Genomic DNA, 13,015 nt, shown 5'->3' on the forward strand with positions numbered 1-13,015 from the left:
ATATATATATATATATATATATAATAGCGATTGTCTATCTTACAATTATTTTTCCCAACTTATAACTCCGAGTAAAATATATAAATAAATACAAATAATTGCTAGATATATACTCGCTATTCTGAGAATGAAAGTGATATAAACTCGCGAAAAAAATAAATATATTCTCACACTTGAGAGATATAAACTCAGGATTGTGAAATAAAAAGCAATTACCTTTTTTATTCTGCTGAATGCGTACATAAATTGATAAACAAATAGATAAAAAATTATGACCGACTTGTGAAAAAAAAGAAAAAAAGTGTCAAATTGTGAGACAGTCACAATTCCCCTTTTTAAGTGTTTGTTTTTAATCATCCTTTGGAGGAAGCGAGCTTATGTAGTTCAGTGTCTCAGTTCATCATGTTGATCTGGAGCAGTGTGTGTCAGGGTCACATTACTACATTACCATCTGTCTGTGGACATGCATTCACCATGAGAGTCAACTCAAGTGAAGAGCATCACAAAATTAGATGATAAAAAATAGATCATTTTAAAAGTACAACTGTAGTATTACAAAAAGTAACATTCAACATTTCAAGTTCAAAATATTTTATTTATAAAAGACTGCATTGCAATATTTCTTTCTTTAAACCTATTAAATCATTCAATTTCTTCATAAACAGTCAGTTTCCTCGGAGCTCAGTGTTTGTTCAGAGCTCCTGTGGTTACAGACACAGATGAAGGAGACTGCAGGTCAGTCCTCCTGCTGAGACACACACACACACACACACACACAACATCACTGATTTAACAAAACAAGCAGAAGACTCCAGTAAAGGTCCGTCTGTACGTCTGCTTCAACAGTGTTCAGTCTGTCCTGGAGACACATGCGCTCCTGATTCACAACGCTGGTATGATCAGCAAATTATAACAGGGATAATATGACAAATACACTGAACTATTAACTCCACATCAGATATTTTTCTCTCAGCTCAACCCACAGACAGAACAGATACTATGACATTTCAACATAAAACATTGGTGTCCTGATATTATAAATACTTACAGACAGCCTCATTCAGTCCCAAATCAAAGCATTAAATCACATCTTTATCAAAGATACCAGGCAGGAATGAGTGTCTGGATGACTGGAGTCGTGTCTATGATCACCTTAAACCCCGGATGACAAATCAAACACACTTCTTCATCTTCAGCAGACTCAGTAACTCTGTCTGAACTTCTGAGGAGCCTGTGCTGCCAGAAACACGTGTGTGTGTGTGTGTGTGTGTGTGTGTGAGAGAGGGGCTGCTCAGAGAAACACTCTCCACTCAGTCCAGACTCACTCCAGCGCTGTGCTTCACTGCTGGCCCTCCTTCTTCTCTCCGGTCTCTCCCCCGGAGCTGGAGCTGGAGCTGGAGCCGGAGCCGGAGCCGGAGCCGGAGCCAGAGCCGGAGCCAGAGCCGGAGCCAGAGCCGGAGCCACCTTCCCTCTCAGACGCCATCTGACAAACACAAACACATTATTATCATAATTACAGAGCTGCACAAAAACAATGGAATACATCAAGTGTGAAAGACAGTATTTCAGCTAACACTCAGACAATCTACATACCAAACCTGATCACTGTTAACATTATGAATAATAATAATAATAATAATAATAATAATAATATTTTAAAATATCTAATGCTCTTCCAAAACAGGCCAATGATTGAAAAACAGCCAATTTATTCAAAAAATATTATTATTAAAAATAATACTGTTTGAATAATATTATTTTTCTTATTAGATTTAATTTTATAATTAATGATTATTATTATTACTACATTTTACCAAAAATAAAGCTCTTCCAAGTCAATTTAATTGAAAATGTTATTATTATTATTATTATTATTAATTTAAAGGGGTGGTTCGGGATTTTTGACATCGGACCTCATTTTTAAGTCAGCCTGGTTGTTATTCATTAGTGGAGACATTTTTTTTTTTAAATTATCCAGTCTTTATATTTGGATAGATAGCCGATGCTAGGCTAGCGCGAGTCAATGGGTATATGTTAGCCAGCCATTAAAAACAGTTTTAACCGCTCCACAGTGCACCAAACACAAATCAATTATAACACTAGACTATCGATGCAAATGTCCGTTGAGAGAATAATGTTAGAAATCAAACTTACCTTTCATCACATTGCATTAGTTATAATTTGTTCTCTGTAATCATAAGCCTTGTCGACAGCAGCAGCGGAGTGATATTGATTACCTAGGCAACCGAGTGAGCCGGTCCACACATGACGCAAGTGTATTTACCTGCCGCTGGCACACTGATCATTACTAACCGGAGCAGCGGCTGAGAAACTAGTTCCTTTAGGATCATTGAGATGAAAGGTAAGTTTGATTTCTAACATTATTCTCTCAACGGACATTTGCATCGATAGTCTAGTGTTATAATTGATTTGCGTTTGGTGCACTGTGGAGTGGGTAAAATGGTTTTTAATGGCTGGCTAACATATACAGTCAAACTGTTTATCAGTAAAAGGCAAATGTTTGATTAACAAACAATGAATCTAAATTTCTTCAATATAAGAGAGAGAGAGAGAGAGAGAGAGAGAAAGAGAAAGAGAAAGAGAACGAGAGAGAGACAGATAGAGAGAGACAGATAGAGAGAGACAGAGACAGAGAGACAGAGACAGACATATAGAGAGAGACATATAGAGAGAGACAGAGACAGATAGACAGAGACAGAGACAGATAGAGAGAGACAGAGACAGATAGAGAGACAGAGAGAGACAGACAGAGAGACAGATAGAGAGAGAGAGAGACAGAGACAGATAGAGAGAGAGAGAGAGAGAGAGAGAGATCAGACCTTCTTGTAAGCCATCTCGAAGAGTTTGAGCGAGGCCTGCTGCAGGTTTGTGGCTGCTTGCTTGATGTTTTCTCCCGTCTCAGTGTCCTTCCTCGAGAGCAGCTCTCGTACTTTAGTGATCTCCTCCTTCAGTTTATCACACTGCAGACAGAGAGAGAGATGAGAGACGTTACTCTGCTCCAGAAGAGCTCTTCAGACGGCCGTCAGATCGCAGTCACACCTCATCCGCCGGCAGCTGCTCCTTAAACTCCTCCATCTTCGACTCGGTGTCGTGAACGATGCCCTCGGCCATGTTGACCGCCTCCACACGATCCTGTGAAACAAGACCAGCCGCTTTAGATCAGATCAGACCGGTCTGAGTGTGTCCAGCTTCACTAGAGACCCACCTTCCTCCTGCGGTCCTCCTCGGCATACTTCTCCGCGTTCTTGATCATGTTCTCGATGTCGTCTTTGCTGAGGCCACCGGAGGACTGGATGACAACTGGAAGACCACGCAGAAAACAACACACCAGGTCAAGGTTTGGGAAGAGCTGGGCATAGAGCTACAAATATACATCAACCATACGATGTGTTTGATAATTAGACACACACACACATATACATAAACATATCTTTTATTCGAGAACTGGTAAACATTAACCAACACCACTAATAACCCGGGTCAAAGTCGCTCCAGAAGTGGAGCAAGCAGTTCAATTTCAGTGAAAGATTAATTGGATTTCTTTGCATCACTGGTGTGTGTGTGTGTGTGTGTGTGTGTGGACTCACTCTGCTGTTCTCTGCCAGTGCCCTTGTCTTTAGCTGAGACGTGCACGATCCCGTTAGCATCGATATCAAAGGTGACTTCAATCTGAGGAACACCTCGAGGAGCCGGAGGGATGCCCACCTGTTCAGAGCACACAAACACATGAGAAAACCGTCCTGATCTAGAGCTCTGCTGACGTGTGTGTGTGTGTCACACACCAGGGTGAACTGTCCCAGGAGCTTGTTGTCCGTGGCCATCTCTCGCTCCCCCTGACACACCTTGATCTCCACTTGAGTCTGTCCATCAGCAGCGGTGGAGAACACCTGAGGAGCACATCAGCACAGGTGAGATCACAGCAGAGCGGAGGAACACCAGGACGAGGTCAGAGGGCATCAGCACACCTGGCTCTTCTTGGTGGGGATGGTGGTGTTTCTGCTGATGAGTTTGGTGAAGACTCCTCCCAGGGTCTCGATGCCCAGAGACAGAGGAGTGACGTCCAGCAGCAGCACGTCGGTCACGTCTCCGGCCAGAACGCCTCCCTGGATGGCCGCTCCGATGGCCACGGCTTCGTCAGGGTTCACAGACTTACTGGGAGCACGACCGAACAGATCCTGCACCGTCTGCTGCACCTGAGGACAGAGAAAGAAAACAACACAACGAGAGTACAAATAAAACACGGTCCGTCGTATTAACACTGCATGGAAATTAAATATAGACTCATCTTTGTTAAAACTGTGTTTTGTTGTTTGAAGAGCTTAAAGACAGCAGCAGGTATTATTAGAGCGCTGGCCCTTTAAGAGCTGATGCACAGATCTAATATAACGATGCACTTGTGGTTTCTCTCCCAGCTCACCTTGGGCATGCGGCTCATTCCTCCCACCAGCAGCACTTCTCCGATGTCACTCTTGGAGACCTCTGCGTCCTGCATGGCCTTCTGACAGGGAGCCACGGTCCTGCGGATCAAATCCCCCACGATGCCCTCGAACTGAGAGCGGCTCAGCTTCATGTTCAGGTGTTTGGGGCCAGAGGCGTCCATCGTCAGGTACGGCAGGTTGATGTCCGTCTGTGTGCACAGATGTTACCACACTGTGATATCATCTCCAGCTGCTATATGATAGAAACCTGCACATAGCCCTCTATACCCCAGTCCAGTCCCCATCTCTCACAGACATCACCATACGATGATAACAACACCTAGATTTACTACACATAACTTCACCCGAGTGTCATTCTAATGCAGATTCATCCATGACACCATGCTGAACACAGTTAAGGGTCCAACACATCAGGACAGTGCGAGATACAGACTATAAATGCTTTGAGACATCATATTGCCATCCTGTGTCCTTACAAAAAAAAAAAAAAAAAATTTCAGAGAGTTTTCAGAATTGCTCTCGATCTTTTCCACCGGCCAAATAGTATTTACATTTTTTTTTAAACAAATTAAACGTATGCATTTTTACTTATAAGGTAAACATATTTTAATGGAAAGAGAGGTGGTTTTTCTTGGCAGTCTGACTCACCACATCAACGAGAAAAACATTTTAAAATAAAACCCACACATCTTAGTTTCCTTCGGATTCTCTCTTTTAAATACAACGGTGTTTGTCACAATACTGTATGTTCCACAGCCATCAGACACCAAAGACAGATCTTTATTCTTCACACACACACACACACACAAGTATTTGGTCAGACAATGAGTTTTGTTATTTAGAACTGAACTGTCATGCGCCAAGCAATCCTAGTTTACTTTTTAATAAATCCTGATGTGTGCGTGTAAAACTGCGTATATAGACGAGGTGCGTTCAGAAGAAACATCTCTCTATAAACTGAGATCTTCAGTGACAGACAGGATTATTGAGAATTACAGTTTTATTTGCATAAAAATGAAATGGCAGATGTCAGAATCTTTAAGTTTCAAACATATTACACTTTTTCTTCAAAGATTAAGGAAGTTTTTTTCCGTTCGTTTTCAAAAAAGTTCTAATTTTTTGGGGTGGACTATCCCTTTAAATCCTGTTCCTCAAACAAACTTTATTATACGGCTTGACAAGACTTAACACCGTAACGAACAGGGCTGTGAACGCTCCTGATAAAGAAACATGATTCTTAACATGCTAAATGATTTTAAACAATTACTAAAACTACAAAATACTCCATCTTCACTTTTATTTCGTGCATGGATTGTTTTAACGGCACTGAATTTCTTTCATGGCCAGGGCACTCCTGTGAAATTTATTAATCTCATAAAAGCTATTTTGTTCACATTAAAATGCTAATGCTGTGATGTAATCATATAATCATGTGATTGTGTTAAAGCAGCCCATGATCTGATGCTTTCAGGATCTCAGAGCTGGACCGGTCTCCCGTTGTCTTATTTTGTAACGATATCCTCAGTATCCTGATGGCACGTCTCAATATTATCGTGGTCACATATGGGTCTTCTGGGCAAAAAGTGTAGTTTTTAAAATATATTTACAAAATGTACTTAAAATTGACTAGATTTGTAGCGAGGTGTGTTTTTGTAAGTCTGTTTCCTTCAGAATAAAAGCTTATAGTGCAGCATGAATAGATGACAGCGAGGGGTGTAAACACAGTCCAAATTCATCTCTAATATGGCTATTACCGTCAGTGTTGTTATTACTAATACATTCTGATATGTTTGCCTTCCTCAAACCCCAGTGTGAATGTAATTTATACTGAAACAGAATATATCAAATAAAAAGAGGGTCGAGTCCTCTTTAAAGTTCAGCTACGAGTCGCTTCACTGTTTCTCAGTTAAGAAACATGGGTTCGAGCTCTGAACTGTGAACTCTCAAAGTGTATCTAGGACTTCATACTGTATCTTAAAATGTTGATATTATAGCCCTAAGCAAAAGTAATATATTTCCCATGAATTTGTTCCATTAAATCAGATTCAGAAGATCTGGTGTAAATGTGAGTGTGTGTTTGTGGTGTCTCACCTGCAGAGAGGAAGACAGCTCACACTTGGCCTTCTCTGCTGCCTCTCGCACCCGCTGCAGAGCCATGCTGTCTTTAGTCAGATCCACGCCGGACTGAAGCACACACACACACACACACACACACACACACACACATCACTGCTAGACACAGAGCAGTCACATGACCCTCCACTCCTGCCTTTCAAGACCAGCTAATCCAACAGATCATTAGAATTAAGCAGAATTCAGATCAGTCATAAAATTAACCAGATATCTGTTGTGCTTGCTACTCTACCTGAAAACAACCCACTACTACATTCTATTATAAGAGTTCAATTATGAAAGCATCAATGATCCATTTACGCAAATCTGTGCAAACTCAGCCTTTTATTATTAATCTATTCTACTATTATGTAATATGTGATATTTCTCTCTTCACTGCTGTGTTTGAGCTCACGTGGTAAAATGTGACTTTAGTTGTGTTTGCAAAATGTAACCTGTCCAGATTTTACAGTGTGATGCATTTTGGTGAAGAATATTAACTTTCAGAACAGATGTGGGTTTGTTTCATGAGTCTAATCACCATATTTATAATGAATGTATAATGAATCACCAGCAGCGGTCATGGGCTGATCTCAGTGATGGACACACACCTCTCTCTTGAACTCCTTCACTATATGTGTGAGGAGATGCTGGTCGAAGTCTTCTCCGCCCAAGAACGTGTCTCCATTAGTGGACTTCACCTCGAACACACCCTTCTGGATCTCCAGGACAGAGATATCAAACGTGCCCCCGCCGAGATCATACACCGCAATTCTGGGAAGAGTTATCAGGAGCACCATATCAGAGAGCAGATCAATGACAAATAACAACATCCAAAGAGACGTGTCAGTGGATGAATGAATCAGGATGATTTAAAGACACAGGCCCCGTGTGAGTGTGTGATGATATAGAGATGCTGGGACACACATATGATCAAGTAATGAAGGAGGAGAACGTGAGGCTTACATCTTGTCCTGGGTCTTGTCCAGCCCGTAGGCTAAAGCAGCAGCCGTGGGCTCGTTAATGACACGCAGCACATTCAGACCTGCGATCTGTCCGGCGTCTTTGGTGGCCTGTAAACACAGCAGACACTAGAGACGGTCAGTTCACACGCAGCATGAATCAGAGCTGTGTGAAGCGTGAGGTCACCTGTCTCTGAGAGTCGTTGAAGTACGCAGGCACAGTGATAACAGCGTTCTTCACCGCGTGACCCAGGTAGCTCTCTGAAACACACAAACAGTGCTGTGATGGAGCGCTGTGTGTGTGTGTGTGTGTGTGTGTGTCTCAGCAGGAGGACTGACCTGCGGTCTCCTTCATCTTCATGAGGACAAAGGCTCCGGCCTGACTGGGCGAGTACAGTTTACCCTGCGCCTCCAGCCAGGCGTCTCCGTTAGACGCTCGCACGATCTTATACGGCACGTTCTTCCTGTCAATCACCGCACAATTCAGAAATATACACATGTACAGCGAACTCTAGTGTACTCAGCAGATAAAACTGGTTTGAAGCAATTTCATATTTCTATCTTTCGCTGTAGTGGGTTTACATTTCCAAACATTATTTTTACAGGTCACTCCAGACAGACTGATGATGATCAGATCACATCTCTGTGTGAATCTCACTGCATTATTACCATTAATGGCCAAATGAGTGTTTGGAAATGTAAACCGATATTTCTGACACTACAGCAAAAGATAGAAATGACTGACTTCAAACCATTTCGGCTAGCTGAACTATAAAAACAAAAGTCTCACAGATCTTTCTGGACTTCGGGGTCGTCGTAGCGGCGTCCGATCAGGCGTTTGGTGGCGTAGAGTGTGTTGTTGGGGTTGGTGACGGCCTGGCGTTTGGCTGGCATTCCCACGAGTCTCTCTCCGTCCGCTGTGAAGGCCACGACTGACGGCGTGGTCCTCGCTCCCTCTGCGTTCTCCAGCACCTGCCACCAGCACACCATCACTGAACACCAGTCTGAACACAGTCACTTAACACCGTCACTGAACACCATCACTGAACACTGTCACTGAACACCAGTCTGAACACAGTCACTGAACACAGTCACTGAATTAAAAATTACATTTGAAAATAAATTAAATATTGTCACTGAACACCAGTCTGAACACAGTCACTGAACACCAGTCTGAACACAGTCACTTAACACCGTCACTGAACACCAGTCTGAACACCGTCACTGAACACCAGTCTGAACACAGTCACTGAATTAAAAATTACATTTGAAATTAAATTAAATTAAAAATGGTCACTGAACACCAGTCTGAACACCGTCATTGAACACCAGTCTGAACACAGTCACTGAATTAAAAATTACATTTTAAATTAAATTAAATTAAAAATTGTCACTGAACACCAGTCTGAACACCGTCACTGAACACCAGTCTGAACACCGTCACTGAACACCAGTCTGAACACCGTCACTGAACACCAGTCTGTACACAGTCACTGAACACCAGTCTGAACACAGTCACTGAACACCAGTCTGAACATTAGTCTGAACACCGTCACTGAACACCAGTCTGAACACAGTCACTGAACACCAGTCTGAACACAGTCACTAAACACCAGTCTGAACACCGTCACTGAACACCAGTCTGAACACCGTCACTGAACACCAGTCTGAACACCGTCACTGAACACCAGTCTGAACACCGTCACTGAACACCAGTCTGAACACCAGTCTGAACACCAGTCTGAACACGTCACTAAACCCCAGTCTGAACCCCAGTCTGAACACCAGTCTGAACATGTCACTAAACCCCAGTCTGAACATCAGTCTGAACACCGTCACTGAACCCCAGTTTGAACACCGTCACTGAACACCAGTCTGAACACTGAACACCAGTCTGAACACCGTCACTGAACACCAGTCTGAACACCGTCACTGGACACCAGTCTGAACACAGTCACTGAACACCAGTCTGAACACAGTCACTGAACACCGTCACTGAACACCGTCACTGAACACCAGTCTGAACACCGTCACTGAACACCAGTCTGAACACCGTCACTGAACACCAGTCTGAACACCGCCACTGAACACCAGTCTGAACACCGCCACTGAACACCAGTCTGAGCACCGCCACTGAACACCAGTCTGGACACCGTCACTGAACACCAGTCTGGACACCGTCACTGAACACCAGTCTGGACACCGTCACTGAACATCAGTCTGAACACAGTCACTGAACACCAGTCTGAACACCGTCACTTAACACCAGTCTGAAGACCGTCACTGAACACCAGTCTGAACACCGTCACTGAACACCAGTCTGAACACCGTCACTGAAAACCAGTCTGAACACCGTCACTGAACACCAGTCTGAACACCAGTCTGAACACCGTCACTGAACACCGTCACTGAACACCAGTCTGAACACAGTCACTGAACACCGTCACTAAACCCCAGTCTGAACACCAGTCTGAACACCGTCACTGAACACCAGTCTGATCACTGAACACCAGTCTGAACACCGTCACTGAACACCAGTCTGAACACCGTCACTGAACACCAGTCTGAACACCGTCACTGAACACCAGTCTGAACACCGTCACTGAAAACCAGTCTGAACACCAGTCTGAACACCGCCACTGAACACCAGTCTGAACACCGTCACTGAACATCAGTCTGGACACCACCACTGAACACCAGTCTGGACACCACCACTGAACACCGGTCTGAACACCGTCACTGAACACCGGTCTGAACACCGTCACTGAACACCAGTCTGAACACCGTCACTGAACACCAGTCTGAACACCGTCACTGAACACCAGTCTGAACACCGTCACTGAACACCAGTCTGAACACCAGTCTGAACACCGTCACTGAACACAGTCACTGAACACCAGTCTGGACACCGCCACTGAACACCAGTTTGAACACCGTCACTGAACACCAGTCTGAACACCGTCACTGAACACCAGTCTGAACACCAGTCTGAACACCGCCACTGAACACCAGTCTGAACACAGTCACTGAACACCATCACTGAACACCAGTCTGAACACCGTCACTGAACACCAGTCTGAACACCGTCACTGAACACCATCACTGAACACCAGTCTGAACACCGTCACTGAACACCAGTCTGAACACCGTCACTGAACACCAGTCTGAACACCGTCACTGAACACCAGTCTGAGCTCCACTCCAGACAGAAATAACCCACCCGCAATAATAAAGTTTCTAGGGCTGCTTCATTATTTTACCTTTCCTCAGAATTAAAGCACTGTCACAAAAACAGAACTCAACAGACCGCTGCATGCTTTCTTTGCTGGCAGATTTAGTCGCCGCAGTATTGTCTTTCTGCTGTTTGCTGTGACTAAATCTGCCAGCAAACCATGCAACTTTTAACTGTGCGACAATTATTAGAGCAGAATATCTCAATGGAGATCTCAAAATGTTTGCCTGTGTTTTCAGAATATCAGCACTTTCTTCTTAATGTAGAGTGGTTGCCAGTTTGGGGAGAATAAGTTGTCAAAAAAAAACTGTGAGCAAAAAGCTCTGATCAGGAGATTTTAAACGAACTGCAAAAATAAAGCAAATGCGAAATCCTTTCAAGTGTTCAGTATAAATAAGCAGTGAACAAACACTTCAGATGTTGACTGCTGTATTTTGTGTATCCGGAACACGTTCATTCTTTCACCAGGTTAGGTTTAACCCTCTAGTTGTGAGCAGCAGGAGTTAGGGCTGACCTTGGCTTGTTTGCCCTCCATCACAGCCACGCAGGAGTTGGTGGTCCCCAGGTCAATGCCGATGACCGCTCCTCGGATAGTCTCGGACCTGAAACACCATCACAGCTCAAAACACAGCCTTCCATCATCAGCAGACGCTCTGAACAGAGCTCATACTCACGCATAACACCGTCTGCACGCCGTCTGGAGACTCGGCCCACTCCAACACACCTGAAAACACACATTCAGAAACCTGTCATTAGAATATAAAAATTGCAAAATGTTTTTTTTTTTTATGTGAGGAAAAACAGCAGCAATGTGCAATATACTAAGAGGGTAAAGGCTATACGAGCTGTGCACTGAATAACTTTACACTGCAAAATGACAGAACTGAGACCCAGGATCACAAAACCATAAGGGTCATTTTTATTAAATAAATCATCTCTCCATTGATGTGTGGTTTGCTAGGATGACAATATTTGTCTCAGATACAACTATTTGAAAATCTGGAATCTGAGGGCGTAAAACAATCTAAATATTGAGAAAATCATCTTTAAAGTTTAAACATCTGTAAAGTTCTTAGCAATGCATATTACTAATCAAAAACTAAGTTTATGTATATATACAGTAAGAAATTTACTAAATATCTTCATGGAACGTGTTCTTTACTTAACATCCAAATGATTTTTCGCATAAAAGAGAAATTTATCATGCTGTCCCATACAGTGTATTGTGTTCCATTTCTACACACCCCAGACTGTGTTATTCTCCAGGACACAGTTAATTCTGACCATGAGGATTAACTTAAAGCCATGTTGACGCAAACAGAAACACGTGGGTCACAATAATTGGCTGTGATGACGACATCGCTTAAAAAATGCAGTCTGTAAGTATCACACTCATGAATAACTCGTTCATCAGACAGACACAGATACAGAGATGCTCCTCAGATCTTCAGGACACTTGATGAAGGTCACTGAGACACACACACACACACACACACACACACACACACACACACGCAGATCCTGCTAGTAAACCCACTGCTCTGATCTCTGCACTGTTTAAGGGCACTCAGTAATAGTTAGTGTAGTAGTCTCTCACCTTCTGGATGAGATCAGACACACCGCTGCAGGACCTCTGAGCGCGCGACACACTCCTCACCGCTGACAACATCTCTGACTTATGTATCACTAAATTCAGATGAACGCTGAGTGACAGCTCTTGTTTAGACACTTAGAGGTAATTAAATGAGCTCTAGTGGCCAAACTCAGACCCTGTGCTGTCAGTAGCGCTAGAACTGAAGTCTTTCTGACACTCTTCTAGAATTATCCAACACCACATGTTGTTCCGAAGGACCCCATAGCAGCTCACGGAGCGCCTGAACAGAATACAACATTCCGCTTTCTTTTTAAATAGCAGTGTTTTTTAATGCAATTATTCACTGTGTATTATGCTATTATTATTATATTAATCTGAGAAAAATATAGGAATAAATAATATTTGAGAGGCAAAATTCAAATAAAGCATGTATGTGGACATCAAAGAGTGCAATCCTGGAGGGATCATACTAAAATCTTTGGTAGTTATTACATCAGATAGCGCTCTCATGCAATTGTTATTATTATTACATTGTGTTTCAGGTACTACAAAATAAAATATATTTTATTATTATCATTAATTAAATAATGTTATTGAATGTTATTTAATAAGCTCTACTTTGGGGGCTTCATGTTTTATGTGTTAATATAGGCTA

The 13,015-nt window shown here is 42.9% G+C and overlaps 1 protein-coding gene across 2 annotated transcripts; it reads right to left on the minus strand.

Annotated features, from left to right (window-relative positions):
* Positions 1-757: 757 nt before the first annotated feature.
* LOC132110019 (stress-70 protein, mitochondrial-like) lies at positions 758-12,610 on the minus strand. Of its 2 annotated transcripts, XM_059516575.1 has the most exons (18): positions 12,364-12,610; positions 11,441-11,490; positions 11,281-11,368; positions 8,325-8,506; positions 7,874-7,998; positions 7,722-7,795; positions 7,539-7,645; positions 7,184-7,346; positions 6,552-6,644; positions 4,439-4,648; positions 3,987-4,214; positions 3,804-3,908; positions 3,609-3,726; positions 3,227-3,321; positions 3,061-3,153; positions 2,841-2,981; positions 1,452-1,483; positions 758-1,415 (listed from the first exon to the last, which is right to left on the minus strand). In XM_059516575.1, the coding sequence occupies exons 1-18, from the start codon at positions 12,433-12,435 to the stop codon at positions 1,340-1,342; spliced, it is 2,052 nt and encodes a 683-aa protein (XP_059372558.1). In that variant the 5' UTR covers positions 12,436-12,610; the 3' UTR covers positions 758-1,339. The 2 variants fall into 2 exon arrangements, with proteins under 2 accessions (XP_059372558.1, XP_059372557.1); XM_059516574.1 differs by having other exon boundaries at positions 758-1,483.
* Between the last annotated feature and the right edge of the window lie 405 nt (positions 12,611-13,015).

This window comes from Carassius carassius, chromosome 29, assembly GCF_963082965.1.
Source record: "Carassius carassius chromosome 29, fCarCar2.1, whole genome shotgun sequence".
NCBI lineage: Eukaryota > Metazoa > Chordata > Actinopteri > Cypriniformes > Cyprinidae > Carassius > Carassius carassius.